At 31.0% G+C, this 14,650-nt stretch overlaps 2 protein-coding genes across 7 annotated transcripts in view; one reads left to right on the top strand and one right to left on the bottom strand.

Annotated features, from left to right (window-relative positions):
- Crag (DENN domain-containing protein Crag) overlaps positions 1–10,227 on the top strand; it is a 42,542-nt gene extending 32,315 nt beyond the window's left edge. For 3 of the 4 annotated variants that reach the window (XM_033344196.2, XM_076618234.1, XM_033344197.2), the window contains 11 exons: positions 141–311; positions 400–528; positions 612–861; positions 962–1,109; positions 1,208–1,408; positions 4,126–4,350; positions 5,540–5,784; positions 5,882–6,140; positions 6,235–6,636; positions 8,081–8,253; positions 8,646–10,227. In XM_033344196.2, the coding sequence (XP_033200087.1) occupies positions 141–311; positions 400–528; positions 612–861; positions 962–1,109; positions 1,208–1,408; positions 4,126–4,350; positions 5,540–5,784; positions 5,882–6,140; positions 6,235–6,636; positions 8,081–8,253; positions 8,646–8,782 (2,340 nt within the window). In that variant the 3' untranslated portion in view covers positions 8,783–10,227. The remainder of the gene's footprint in view (positions 1–140; positions 312–399; positions 529–611; positions 862–961; positions 1,110–1,207; positions 1,409–4,125; positions 4,351–5,539; positions 5,785–5,881; positions 6,141–6,234; positions 6,637–8,080; positions 8,254–8,645) is intronic. The other variant, XM_033344198.2, reaches the window with a different exon arrangement.
- Positions 10,228–14,030: 3,803 nt separating this feature from the next.
- angel (protein) overlaps positions 14,031–14,650 on the bottom strand; it is a 31,615-nt gene continuing 30,995 nt past the window's right edge. For all 3 annotated transcript variants that reach the window (XM_076618236.1, XM_076618235.1, XM_076618237.1), the window contains one exon: positions 14,031–14,588. In XM_076618236.1, coding sequence (XP_076474351.1) covers positions 14,199–14,588 — 390 coding nt within the window. In that variant the 3' untranslated portion in view covers positions 14,031–14,198. The remainder of the gene's footprint in view (positions 14,589–14,650) is intronic.

Below are 14,650 nucleotides of genomic sequence, written 5' to 3' on the forward strand. Positions count from 1 at the left end.
TGAACTATGCGAATATATAAACTTTAATATACCTCATTACGATTCTCATCTATTACTTGTGTAGTTTTTATGAGAGAATAAAGTTGTTTGCTAGCTTATATTATATTTTTTCTTGTAATATCCTAAAGCGTCTTTTTCAGGCAGCGATGCCAGATAGATGGGGTAGATGTCTACTTGGAACTTGTTACAGCCTTTGGTTTTTGCATTTACCAGCTATGCTACAGGTCTCGAATCAACCGGCTACTATCTTACATCAAGCTTATGATTTATTAGTCAAAATGCCGAAATTACATCTTGACCCTATCGAAGAAGTAAATTTTTCTATTCTTGTGTGTTTAAACAATTGTTTTTCAATTAAATTGTGTTAACGAATCTTACCGTAGAAGGTATCGATTTTAGGTTTGCTATAGAGCTATGATGCAACTTTGTGGCGTTTATGGACAGCCTGTGTTAGCTGTAAAATTATTATTTCATATGAAACGTAGTGGAGTTCAGCCAAATGCACTCACTTATGGATTTTATAACAAGGTTTGATTTTTCATATATTATCATCTTTTGAGAAAAATGAATTGGTAGCATTCTGTTGTAAAATGTCTTTTTATGATCCTTAGGCTGTACTCGAAGCAACTTGGCCATCCGACATGACAAACTCCAGTCAATTGATGTGGAATAAATTAAGAAACGCTATAGTTGGAGCTGCTTTGTTTAAGAGAGCTGGTAAAAGAAGCGCTAGAAGAAGATTGAGTTCCAATGCAGAATTATTATCTGTCGATGGTAAAACTGCAAGTATGGAGCATGCATTTTCTAGATCTAGTCTTGACAGTTCTCATTCTCAAGACACGGAAGCTGCCCACAGTGATTGTGAGTACTAATTTATTATGTTGAATTATTGCTTTCTTAGATGCAGGTTCTTATTTCTTTTCCTTTTTTTCTCGCTTTTTCCCCGTCATTGCATTGGCAGCTACTAAAGGGAGCTCTGTCCCAGATTTACCAGAATATGGACCTTTTGAAATAAAAAAGCTTCCCCGGCAAAATAGTATTGTTAAAGATTCAGTAACATTAAGTGTTATGCCGACAGAGGAATTGGATAATATGTCGTTGAATCAAAGGTAATTTTTTTCATTATTCTATCTAATTTTAATTTTGCTTTATCTTTATTAATGGAGTTTATATTTATGTATCGCATATATTTTCTCTTCATTTTTAGAATAATTCGAAATTTGGAATCACCATTGAAAAGTCCTATTCGGACACCAGTCACAGAAAATGACCCATTAGGTGCTTTAATTAACGACGAAACTCCGATTGTCTCACCTTCCGAGGAGAATGATTCAAATTGTTCCACAAGTACTTTAACTGTTTTTAACAACACCGAAGAACGCCCAGGAGGACCTCTTTTATTTCGAAGGTAGGTCCCATCTTTATAATTTGTAACTGGCACTTATATATATTGAGATAACTAAGAATAAGATAAATTTTTATTTAAATATAAATTGCACAATTAGTTACATACGTCTTATGGATACATAGACACGCGTTCGTACATGTATGCATTAGGAATCTTTTTAATACGAGGAAGTAAAGTAAAGATCTTACTAGTAAATTAAAAAATTAAAAGATACTGAAAAAATAATTGTTTCCGGAAATATTTCAGTAAATTGTGCTTTTGAAACAAAACAATAAAAATAATAAATATCTCTTGAGCTGGTTTTCTGATATGAGCAACTTAATACTTTCTTACATGGAGTACCGAGATGCATCGATGCATAAAAAGATCTTATTCTATTTAAAAAAAAACATAGTTGATCTTCATATGTCCTCTATGTGTCTTCGTATGTCTTAATACGTTAATTCTTTAAAAAGAAATTTTCGGTACCCATAATTATTTATAATTTTTTGTCCAGTGAAATGAGTTCTATCAACAACCACTCGGTAAAAAATTTTTCTTCGAAATACAATTTTATAATTAATTTTTGCGTTCAAACGTCTGTCTCTTTTCGTTTACTAGTTTTTCTCTGTAGGATGATAGAATTTCGTCTTTCTTTATTCAAAAACTCATTAAGCTCATATCGCGGTGATTATAGTGTCGTTAAAGCCGTTAAAGTCGTTATAAATATTTATTTATTCATATGGTATAATTCCTTAATATTAACACGTACGCTGAATTTTGTGTCAGTAAAATACCGGCACATTTATATTTTCAATTAAATATAAACAAATAGCTTGTTTCATTAAAAAAATTTTCTTAAAATACTTTTGAATGTGTATGTTTATATTTATATTATATTCATTTTTCCGCCAATTTTCATTAACAAAATAGGCGTACGCACAATTTTGTGAGCAACTGTACGTGTCTTCTTATATACAACTAAATATGTGTATACCTGTTTAGTTATTAATCGATACATTTTTTCATATGTTATAAAAATATATTAGATTTAGCTTGAGAAATATTCTCATTTTAATGTAACATATTATTATATTATTTTATTTTTATTTATTAAACATAGTCCGTGCCTTTCGGCTTTGGACGACTTCCAGTTTACATACTTCTTACATTACTACATAAATCACCTTACACTATCTTGTAATATGACATATGTTACATTGCACTTCGTTATTTTGTCCTAACCCTTCTGCTTGTCGTTCTTTGGCCTTTGATTCTAGCTGTATTCTCTTCTCTTCTCCATTATCTCTTTCAGCACTGCTAGCCCCTCTCCTGTCTCCTTTAGTGTCTCTTCCAGTCCCTTTGGTCCCCCTGTTACCTCACATTTTTCCAGGATATGTCTCATATCTTCCTCTCCTTTATTGCACAGCCTGCACCTTCTTTCTTCCTCCTCTTTCCAGTGCTCCCTTGCCTTAGCTACGTTGCAGCATCTAAATCTGGCGAGCGTGCTTCTCTTCTTCCATTTCATCTTCCCTTCTAGGTACTTTGGGGTTTCTTCTCTTGTTATATTCCTGTAATACCTATTATACCTCGTAACATATTATTATATTTATTATAACATATTATAATAGTAAATATTTATATCGTATTATTCCAAAGACATTTGGAATTTGCGAATTCGAATCATGCAAATTCTAGACTTTGGATGGCTTCCGGTTGTCAACCTTACAAAAATACTCACTCTTTAGAACATTTATTCCTATCTATTACTTATTATTTACCTAGTTCTTAATTATAACTATCTTAAAACTATCTTATAGATACTACTAGAGAAACATTTGATAAACATAACAAAGTATTTAAATATATGTATATACGTGTGTAACTGTACTTCTTTACTAAACAGCAGATCTATGTATGTGTTTCTATAGATCGATATCGATCAGATTATGTCCCCATTGAAATCAGTCAACTTTAATTTAAGATATTCTTTAGTATTATTATAATGAAATGCTAGCAAATTTGTTTATTGTGTCGTAACAAAAGTGACGTAACTGGAGACAGGTATTAGATATTCTTGAAATGTTATTATGTAAAAATGAACGTGCAAAATAGAATTAAGAATAGACTTTTTTACAAACTACATTCAGAGTTTTATTTTTACTACATAAACGATAGACAAAGGTAGATTTTATTTTATTCGTTGCATTCAGCTTTGCCGGTTCTTCCAAGATTATATCTTTATTAGATAGATTATTGAGAATGAATAAAAAAGACAGTTAGAAAAGAAGTTATTACTGGATGAGAAAACAATCCACTATATTGGAATTATGACTAATTTACTACCCTATTGATTTTTCTGTTTTCTTCCATTGCATTGGGAAAATATTTTGATAAATAATGTATATTGCCATGTATGTTCATTAGGAACTTTCTTCTTCTAATTGTAAGTCTCTAAAGTTCGTTATAAAGCATCGCGTCACGTTTTTGCAATAATATTATAATATAAACGCATATTTTGGAACATGCAATGAGAAAATAACAATTTTGATCTGGAGTATGGTTAAATTACAACTTAAACTAGGAAATTTTAAATGTCGTATAGAAAAAATATGGAAAAATATATTAACGGCAAAAAATTCTGCTAACAACATTTACGTAATATTGCTACAGTATTAATATACTACTATAATATTCTTTTAATATTACTATAACTGTTCTTTACATTTATATTGCAGTAATATTTTGCCTCGTAGTGCAACATTTCATCAAACGGTAGATGAAACTGGTGTCGCGATAGGTGGACATTTGCAGAGGAGTGAAACTATGCCACATTCTGTTGCACAACAAAGTGAGCAAGATAAGGAAAGAGAACGGCTAGAAATAAGCAGTCTTTGGTCTCAAAAGGACAGCGTTACTTCCAGTCTTTCAAGTTTAGGCTCCAGTTTGAAGTTGAGTTTTGGGTAAGGTAGACATTACTAATATTTATTATCATGATCCTATAAAGTTATTAAGTTAAATTAAATAACCGAATAGACAATATCGAATCTTAGTTTTCTTGTTATTACTTTTTAATACTTTGTGTGTAATTGATTAAAATAATTATACAAAAGGTTTAACTATTTACTAATAATAATTATTAAAGTAATTGTGTAGGTATTAAATATTTAAAAAAGAATGAACTGAAAAGAATTGGACACTAAAAATAGAAGAATATTCTATTGAATAAAAATTTATCAAATGGACGAATTCTATATCAAAGTAGCTCATTAAAAACAGTTTCGGTAAATAAATACTGAGTGAATAAAATAGTTGTGTATTTAAACATTGTATTAGAAGGTAATGAATTTTTTTATTAAGGGTAGAATACTATTCTATTTCCATACATGTACTCGTATGTATGTACGTATGTATGTATGTATGTATGTATGTATGTATACAGACATTAGACCAACTTTTCTTGGTTTCAATGGGAACATAATCTAGGCTCGTTGTCATTAATTCTGTAGTACGTTGAAGTGCGTTTTATAACAGAACGCGTTGTAAGACATGTTTATCTATGGTTAGAGATCACTGAAGCTCAATCATGATAAGATAATTTATTTCATTTACCCCCCAAAGGTTATACTCTTCTATTCTATTATAGATTTCTGTGAATAGCCAGGAATAACTTACGAATCTTCTTATAAAGTATAGGATTGTTCGCGATATCAAATGTCACTCTTCTTTTCTGCTAATTACAGTGTAGTTATCAAATATGTTTCGTTGGGTTTGAAGATTACTATCCTCTTCGTTGCTTAGATTGGCCACATTCGTCTGTGTGGAACTTTGCTGGAACACAAATCGTCCGCAAATCGTAGTTTCCAGGCACAAAATTTGACATGTTCAACGCTATTACAAACTATGCTGTTGTATGAAACTTGTATTGTTCCGAGTCGAAAATGTTTGTGAAATGTCAACAAAGACTTTTGGCATCAATGACGCAGTTTAGTGATAACTACATTATCAGCTAGGGCCATTTATAGGCAAATTCCAGTTTCATACTTACATACCTGATTTTTACATTACATTATTTGTACATTATAGATATAGGTAGGCTAATATCAACAGTCAGTTACATCAAGTCAACATCAAGAAAAATATTTGTTTCAGTCCTACTAGTTTGACAGGAAAGAAATCCAATGAAATAATACTCGGTGGTTTAAATAGTCTAAAATCTGCTGCTACAACAGTGGTAAAAAAGTTTGATGAGATCAAGGAAGCTATCTCTGCGACAAGTACCCCTGTGAAAATAAAGGAGCGCGAGTGTAAAATACCACATGGAGCATCACACGAGTCGTTGGATTCGATGACGGATGGCTCTTTACAAGACAGAAACGAGCCTCTTAAAGTATCTGGTTTGTAACATATAGTTTACTATCTCTATAAAAACAGATCATAACAAGTATAGTGTAAAACATGGATTTTAAATAATTGCTTGTTGTATTGAAATAGGAGACGGAACTCTAGATCCTTATACGTTATACGATTTGACCGAATGTTTATATCCAAAAGGATCGAGAGAATTAGATGAACGGATTGCTATTGAGCTTGTACTTTCTAGCGCGAGTAGATGCCATCATTGCGCCTCTATCCTTTACGACGAAGAAATAATGGCCGGTTGGCAACCAGAAGATTCAAATTTAAATACAGTTTGTCAGTACTGTGATAAAGCAACAGTACCTCTACTTACTATCACGATATTAGACTATAGGTACGCAAAATTTATCAAGTTATTATTTGGTAGAGTATAATCTTTCTGTAAATTGCTTGCGTTATATTATTTGTGCATTTTCATATTTACAAAGATGCGAGGAAAATGAAAAGAAGAGTGACCCTCTAATGGGAGCTTTGGTTGAATTATTAGATAAACCGAAAGAATTATTAGAACCTATTACGGTGCCATACTTGAATCCTCTAGTTTTAAGGAAAGAACTAGAAAGTGTTTTAAGTCAAGAAGGTGACGCGTGTCTTACTAAACATAAATTTATCGAGGAACATCCAATCGTATACTGGAATCTTATATGGTATTTCGAAAGAATTAATTTAATGAGTCACCTTCCTGATCTGTGGCTAGGCAACGATAAGAAAAAGGAACAGATAAATTACAGTGCTGTAGGTGTCAAAACTATGTGGGATAATGAAAGGCTTCACATGGATCGCTTGCCTATGTATCTTCAATGGAAACTGAACATCGCAGATGACAAAACGTAAGTTAAAATTTCTTTAATACATATTAATATAATATACGGCAACATGTTGTCCTTGAATTTCCTATTTTATTGGGGCAAACATATGATATATCTAATATTACCTATAATCTTCGAACAACCGTTTAAAGTACATTTACTTTTATATGGCAAAATTCATACCGCAAGGATAAAATCTTTCAAGTTTATCTATTAAATTATTAGCATATATTAAGATAAATAATCACAAAATAACTTGAACAGTTCATACGACTTTAAATAATACTAACGACATAAATATTGTATTCTGGACGCACAGACGTGATGTCGTGACAGGGTATACTTTTCATGAATATACTAAACAGAAAAATGAGATTTTTTTCATTACTAAGCAATTGACTTTTCTTCTTCATTTTTCAATTAAATAACAAACGATGATAACGCTTTATCTGAAAATCGACGGATAAAATTCATTCGAGTACGAAATCTATACATATATCAAACTTTCCACTTTCAATTCATATATCTTGATTTTTCTAGCGCCAAATATTTTCTAAGTTTCTTAGTTTCCTTTTAACGACAGCGTGTATTTCTTGTATACTCTGTTGTAGCCACTAAAAAAGACGAAGGTAATTATGCATAAAAGGGAACGGTCCCCTCAAAACATCTAACTTATACTAACTTTTAAATCATGATTCCTTCATCCCTACAACATATCTCAAGGTCAAAGTAATTGGGGTTGAAGTTTCCTTTTGTGCGTTATTACCAAGACGAATTCAGCGAGCTATAATAAAATAAGCTTCAATTGGCTTTGAATTTCACAACGAAAATTGATGGAGGATTGCACGCCGCGCCCGGCAAACTTTCTATTGCCCCTAAAATCGGCTGAAGTTCGCCAATTTTTCTTTCATATTGGGATTCAAGGTCAACTGAAAGTTAGATCATAGATCATCGAATTGTAAATTGTACTATATAGATCGTTCTTACTCTTTTCATATTCGTAAAGATCATATTACGTTCCGTAGAATATATTACTCTGTTTTAATATACTACATATTTTTTACTATATATGTACATTGTACATATTTCTTCATTTCTTTCTTTTTTTTTTGTTCAACTCACAAGGATTTCTACATATTTCCTATCGATACTGTTCTCCTTTTTTCGATAATTGCAATGTCATCTATAGGTCTTGCGTTTCTTTCTGTTTTGTTGCTTCCCGTCGCTATATATGTGATCATATCTCTTTGTAAGAATCACATTGTCTTTTTGTAAAATCAAACAACCCGATGTCAAACAGAGATTACTGTATAGTTGACAAAACGAATTTATAATTCTTGTCAACGCCTACACATTTTCAGTGACGTTTAGTTCAGAGCTTGCTTTACTTCTCCTTTTTATTTACTTGATTACAAGATATAAAATACGTTTATAATTATATAAATATTATCCTTGCTTGTTCCAGATTAATGCAGTCAGTGATCACGAATGTTCGTCGGAATGATCTAGCGGAACCTATAAAAAGAGTGGCCTTAGAAAGAAATAAAAATCAATCAACTAATCAACCGCTATTTTCTATATATCGAGATATTTTGTTTCTGGCATTTACAGTTTTGGGGAGAGGAAATATTGACCAAGGTATATTGGTTTTTATTAAATTAGCATAGAATATGTCTTATTATTCGTAATCATTGGAATACTTCTGTAGTGGACCCGACTTTATATACATATCTACACGTTTAACATTGTGCATATTCCTTTCCCTTTATTTACTTTTTATTGTGAAATTACATAACTACAAATAAAGAATAAGCGATGTAACGAATTTACGAAAAATTACGAAAAAATGTACAATCTTGATTGATAAATTTTCATTACTTTATTGCATGTCTCCAGCTTCTGCATCTCCAATGATCTAGAGGAGTAGAATCACCTGGCATAACGAATAATTGAATCGAACATCCTCTAGAATATCTAATAAATAACTATTAACCATTGTTATATTTATATGAATGATTTATTTGTTTTAGGTGTTTTCGATAGAGAATACACACTATCTTTGGAAAGATTAACAGAAAAAGAAGAGAAACTGTTGTGTAAAATTGACGCTCCGCCCTCGATGATGTCAGTATTTTGCAGACATTACTTTAAGCAACTAAGTGTGTAAAGTTAAAATTATCGGTATTGAGAAGGTGTAACATATTGTAAGAATGAATAGTACATTCATGAGAGGTGTTACAGATTTATCTGTGATGCCTGATTCTTGGTGTAGAACAAAACACGTAAGATGTCAAAATTGATAGTAAATTATACATTTTAGATAAGTATTTATGATCATTAATTTCGAATAAAAATTGGTGATTAGCATTGTTTTAAAAATTTTACACTTTTTTTCACGGTAAAAAGATAAAAGAGTAAAATTTATCTGAAGTCGTAAATATTAAATATTTGATTATAGAATGACGTATACTTCTTTTCATATTTAAAATATGCGATTACTATCAATAATTTTCTATTTAGAAAATAGTTGCATATATACTTTGTTATTAAAATGTGAATATTCATAGTTATATGTATCAACGCGATAGGGAAAATCATTCAGTACCAAAGAATCTGACTTGGTTTAAAAACTATGAATTCATTTGTTTTAGTTGGTACTTTCACAGTGATGAAGAATGCATATAATCCTCGATATTCAAATTATTTTATTACATTTCAAACATCGTTTGCGACATAAAAATATGAATAGACGCGCTCGCGCGTACGAACGTCAATTTCAATGTTAATTTTAACTTAAGTACGTTGCAGCAAAACCCTTTTGCCAAAGTCCATTTAATTTGGTCTAGTTGGAAGGACAATATTCATGTTTTTATACTTTAGAGATGAAATGAGAAATGCTGCTTATATTTCTAGCACTTATATTTGCGAATTATGCTATAATATTTGCAAAATAGTTTACGAAACGTATTCAAATGGAAAAGGTCTTAAAATACGATTAATGATAATTATTTACGATTATTTACGAAAATTAATATTTTAAACTAGATCTTTGCTATGCAATTTTATGTTTGCTGCATATCATTTTATTTTTACGAAAGATTTAATGTGCAGCATACTTGAAAATTTTCATCTACTATACTTTCATACATACGTATTTGCAATTTGTTAGTTATTATGGACAGTTGTCAAGTATTTTAATATAAGGAGGAGTGTTTGATCGAAGGACATTAAATGGAACGCCATTGAATATTTTCTGTTGTAATTAAAATTCAAGATGTATTATTCGATTCTAATTGGACATATTTGCAACGAAATATATTACTTTGCTGAACATTGATTTTTAAAAGTATTTTGATGCAGAAATACTTATATAGAACATAATATTATGTATGTAATATCTGTAACATCACTTTGTCGTATAATTCTTCGTTAAATTATACAATAGGTTGGTTCATAAAAATTCTGTTATATTATGCATACATAATTTAATATAACGATGCTCTGCACTTTTCAATATGATGAATCTTGTACAATAAAATACTGTGTATTCGTCTGCTATTAAATTATGAATGTAAAACTTAAATAAAAGTCAGTCATGGTATTTTACATAAATGAGTTTTATCGTCAATACATTTTTTACAATTAATCCTTGTCCCTCAATGACTATAAAAAATGTAACACGTTTCAGCTAGGAATATTAACACTTTGAGGATGGTATGCTATGATAAGCATATAGCCTGAATTCCCGCGTATTTTTCCAGTGATTGAAAAGATTCAAAAAAGTATATAATGCTATGTATAGCATTTAACAAGTGTAATATTTTATTAAAAATCAATGAACATATTTAAAGATACTTTTAGTAACGTTTTTTAATGTGATATACTTGAAAACAATTTCCCCAATTCAGAGGTACTAAGCAAAATTTACAAATATATCGTGTATCGTCCCTTCTTTTGTTTGCAGTATATACGCGGCATTTTCTCCTTGGATACTTTTGTTTTTCAATGCCAATAGTTTGTTTCAAAATATGCCGCTGCATATTTCCAGGCAATCTTCGGGCAATCCCAGAACCTTGAACGAACACGCGTCTAGCAAACTTTTCAATATGATTTTTTATGGCGACCAAATTTCTTAAAAATTGGAACGAACTTTCCGAGCGACTAATATATCTAACATATTGATAACTGTTCCGTATTATTCAAACACGTAATGTAAAAATACATTCATAACATTTTGTTTATAGCATCCATTGCTATTTTTTATTGTTTTATTTAATAGTAGTTAAAATTTTTTGTAGGTAAGACGTGAATTAGCGTTTTCCATGCTCAATGTGTTTACCGTACCCACCCCTAACTGTAATACGGTTACGAAGAAAGAGTAATTCTAATCGGCAGTAACCAGATGGAACGGCTCAATTTTACGGTTCCGCCGTACATTGTTCGCGTTATAACATAAACCGAGTGAGAATTTTGAAATCTGCATATTTCTTACAACATTATTTTCAAGAAACTTTGATCGTTCTGTAGAATATCCGAGCTTTTCGTTTACGAGTCATTGTTTCCAGCATGCTTTCTTAGAGTTGAAGGACTTCTTTAGTTTATTGCCTACTTTTGCTACGGTTATTGTTAAGGACACACGGAAGTCACGTGCGCGTCACGCAAGAGTCTATCGATACCAGAACTAAGACTGAGACTAAGACTAAGAGTGGCTATCGCGTGGGGAGATCACTTTTCGTCACTCTTCCTCGATTTGTTTATCCAATAGAGCATCTACATCGACCGCTAGGAAACTCTTATTTTATGGTGATGTATCAGTTTTTATCAACTATGCCATGAATCGTGCAGCCAAGATTCTAATGTCATTACCTATGCATCAGTATTGTACAGATAATTATAGTATAATAAGAAAAGCGTAAAAGTAAATCGATGGCATCTGAGGGAACAGGATTAGAATTAGAATTTTAATGTTTAAAAAAAATATATTCTAAGAGGTTGCCAGTTTTGAGATCTTTCTAGCTGCATTCCGTCTTACATGAATTTACGAACAACTTGATTTAAATTAGAATACTATCTAGATTAGGAAGATTCTGCAAATCTGTAATGCTAACGAAATTCCATTCATTTTTTTCCATCTGATTGACACATTCGGTAAGGATAAAGATCTTTCTTCTTTGATCTCCACATTTTTTTCCTTCATCAACATTCATTTTGATGTATGCTGATATGACATAGTCATAAATTAGCAATAGAAAATCCAGGGGGCCTAACGAACATGCTGCAGGCCATCGAAAACAACAACGTAAACAGTATCCCAGGATCAGAAGACAGTAACAGCATGGCCACCTTTGACCTAATTACTGAAAATTCTCAACGCGAGAATTGATTGTAATTTTAATAAATAAATAAAAAAAAAACCTTTGACCACTGCGACACCCCCGGCGTCACCCTTCCATAAGAGCCAAACCCATACCCATAGTATTATAAACCTTCCCAAAATCAACTCTCGACACTCTGTTCTAACATTCTTAACCGTCACTTTGTTAAATTCACATAATAAACTCTGCCAGCATATCTAATGTCTGAATTTTTCTTATCTTGCTCGTGAAACTTTTAAACCTACGCGAAATCATTCGAACGACGCGACGAAACGACCAGTGATTTCTTAATTTCACCACTTCCCGTGTCTTCGATGTGACAGTGACAATGCTGATATACGCACCAGCTAGCTGTGTTGCAGTTGCAAAGAATTGTGTTCAACTTATGCAAGATCGTAAATTATTATGACATAATGCATAGTATTCTTTTTATTTCATTGGTAGTAATTTCGTTTCTTTTTAACAAACTGCTACATTTTATTTCTTTGTATGTACATAATGACGACTTTAAAGTAGACAACTTTAGACAACAGTAGACAACTTTAACGATTCATAATCCTTCAAGGTCGCCAAAAGTTGTAAAGCATACAATTTTTAATACTATATTATGAAATCGAATAAATAATGTGTGTCATTTGTTAGAAATTAAATCGCTTTCTGTCAATATAAAATTACATTTAGACAAATTCTCGTATTTATTTCGTTATAGCGCTGAATTTTTCATAATGAAAATTATTCGTTGGAATTATAAAACACTTTTGATAAACAAAATAATGACCAGTGTGTAGCACAGATCTCTATCGGTCCTCTCGTTTCGCAAGTAACATGCGTGTGTAGTAGTGTGTACACAATAGTCGTTAGATTGTTGAAGAAATGATTATAATTAACAAGAAAGTATTCAGACAAAATCTTTGCTGGAATATTTACAAACGCTATACGAAAATTCTCCAAGTTTAACCCAAATTCTGCACTAAATAAGAAATGTTTACTAATAATATCAGACAATATTTCGTTTTCATATCGTATACAAATTTTACATATTGTCGGAATTTTGACAATGGAAGTACGTTATAGCATCTAAGTTTGATTAAGATTGTGAAACATCACAATTAAACTCCACAGTATATTAATGATTTCTTATGATAAAGTTTCTCTATTTTTTTGCACTGGATCAAAAACTGTATGGTCAAAAATTTTCTTAGAATTTTTGTTAGTCTTGCTCTCATAGATTGTGATACCTAGTAAGAAAATAATATGTACAAAATTTCAGAGTGGCTGGACAACGGGAACCTGTGGTCCATTTGAGTTTAAGTTCTAAAATTTTTGACCTCACATTCGAACATAATCGTGTTCCGCTCTTTGATAAGTGTCTAGCAGAATAGAAAGCAAGTAAACGAATGTTTCAATAATTATAAAGGTATAAATTAAGGAATTTATTACAAAAACATTGTGACGTTTTTAAATATATCGTTCCAAATATTATGGTAAATGTAAATATCTATGATATTAGGGAATACAGTAGCTACAAAAGGTACACACCCTTATTCTCCAATGAAGCATTTTTTTCTTAGATTCTACATACATTTCATTGCCATAGTATCAAATTATTCCAAGATGGTATCCCGCTGGCGGTAACCATCCACATGTTATTTAGCAATCAAGTTAGAAAAATTTACCAAATGTCCAGCTGGACAAATTGCAAAGTACAAATTGAATAATAAAAAAAAATTATATCAAATTTCCACATATTTATAATTTATACATATGAAAATACTACTAAATAATAAAAAATTGATTGTAGTCGGATCTAATTAATTCGTATATAAATGCAAGAATAAATGTAATGGTACAAATACTTTTTGTAGCCATTGTACGAATATAATAATAGAAACGGTAATACGCTTAAAGAACAATAATTTTGTATTAAATTTGGTTTCTGTACCCGAGATCAATATTTTAATCTACAAGGTATAATATATGTCACATTTAATGTAATAAATCATTACAAACTACAATGTTTTCCATATTTATCAATAACAATAAAGGAAAATAGTAATATTTTTAATTTTTTATACAAAATAACGTGGCTATTCTGTACAGTATCTCTTACTTACATTATCTTTTCATACATAATGTAAAAAAGGTAATTGTCTCAAGGTTATAACATAATAACTTTTCACTATATTATAAATCATGGTATTAACAGTTCTAAAGTTTGCTTTTACGTAGTTTAAAAGTAGCTGCTAAACACAAATGATCACTTCCAACTGCAAAATTAGGTATTGTAGGTAAAGTATTGCATCTCGTGGCTGTGGGTAAATCATATACCTCAAGAAGTTCCAGATCGCTATAAAAAATATAATCAACAGTGATCCATTTGCCCTGATTTGTTGTAGCTTCTTGTTCTCCGTGACAATTTTGATGTTTGTATACACTATTAAAATGGAAAGGATGAGTTAAGGTGCCAGAACAGAAATTAACACGATAATCATGTGCAATTTCTATTGTTTGAAAATCAGTTGTATCTGCTTTCACTTCGCAAACGTTTGATGAATTATTTTCTGAAGTATCTACATTGTGGTGTTCGCTATTTTCCAACTGCAACAGATTAAATATTCAATTTACCTTCTTACTTTGTAAATTACGCATATAACTCGAAT

This window comes from Bombus vancouverensis, chromosome 4 (assembly GCF_051014615.1).
Source record: "Bombus vancouverensis nearcticus chromosome 4, iyBomVanc1_principal, whole genome shotgun sequence".
Taxonomy (NCBI): domain Eukaryota; kingdom Metazoa; phylum Arthropoda; class Insecta; order Hymenoptera; family Apidae; genus Bombus; species Bombus vancouverensis.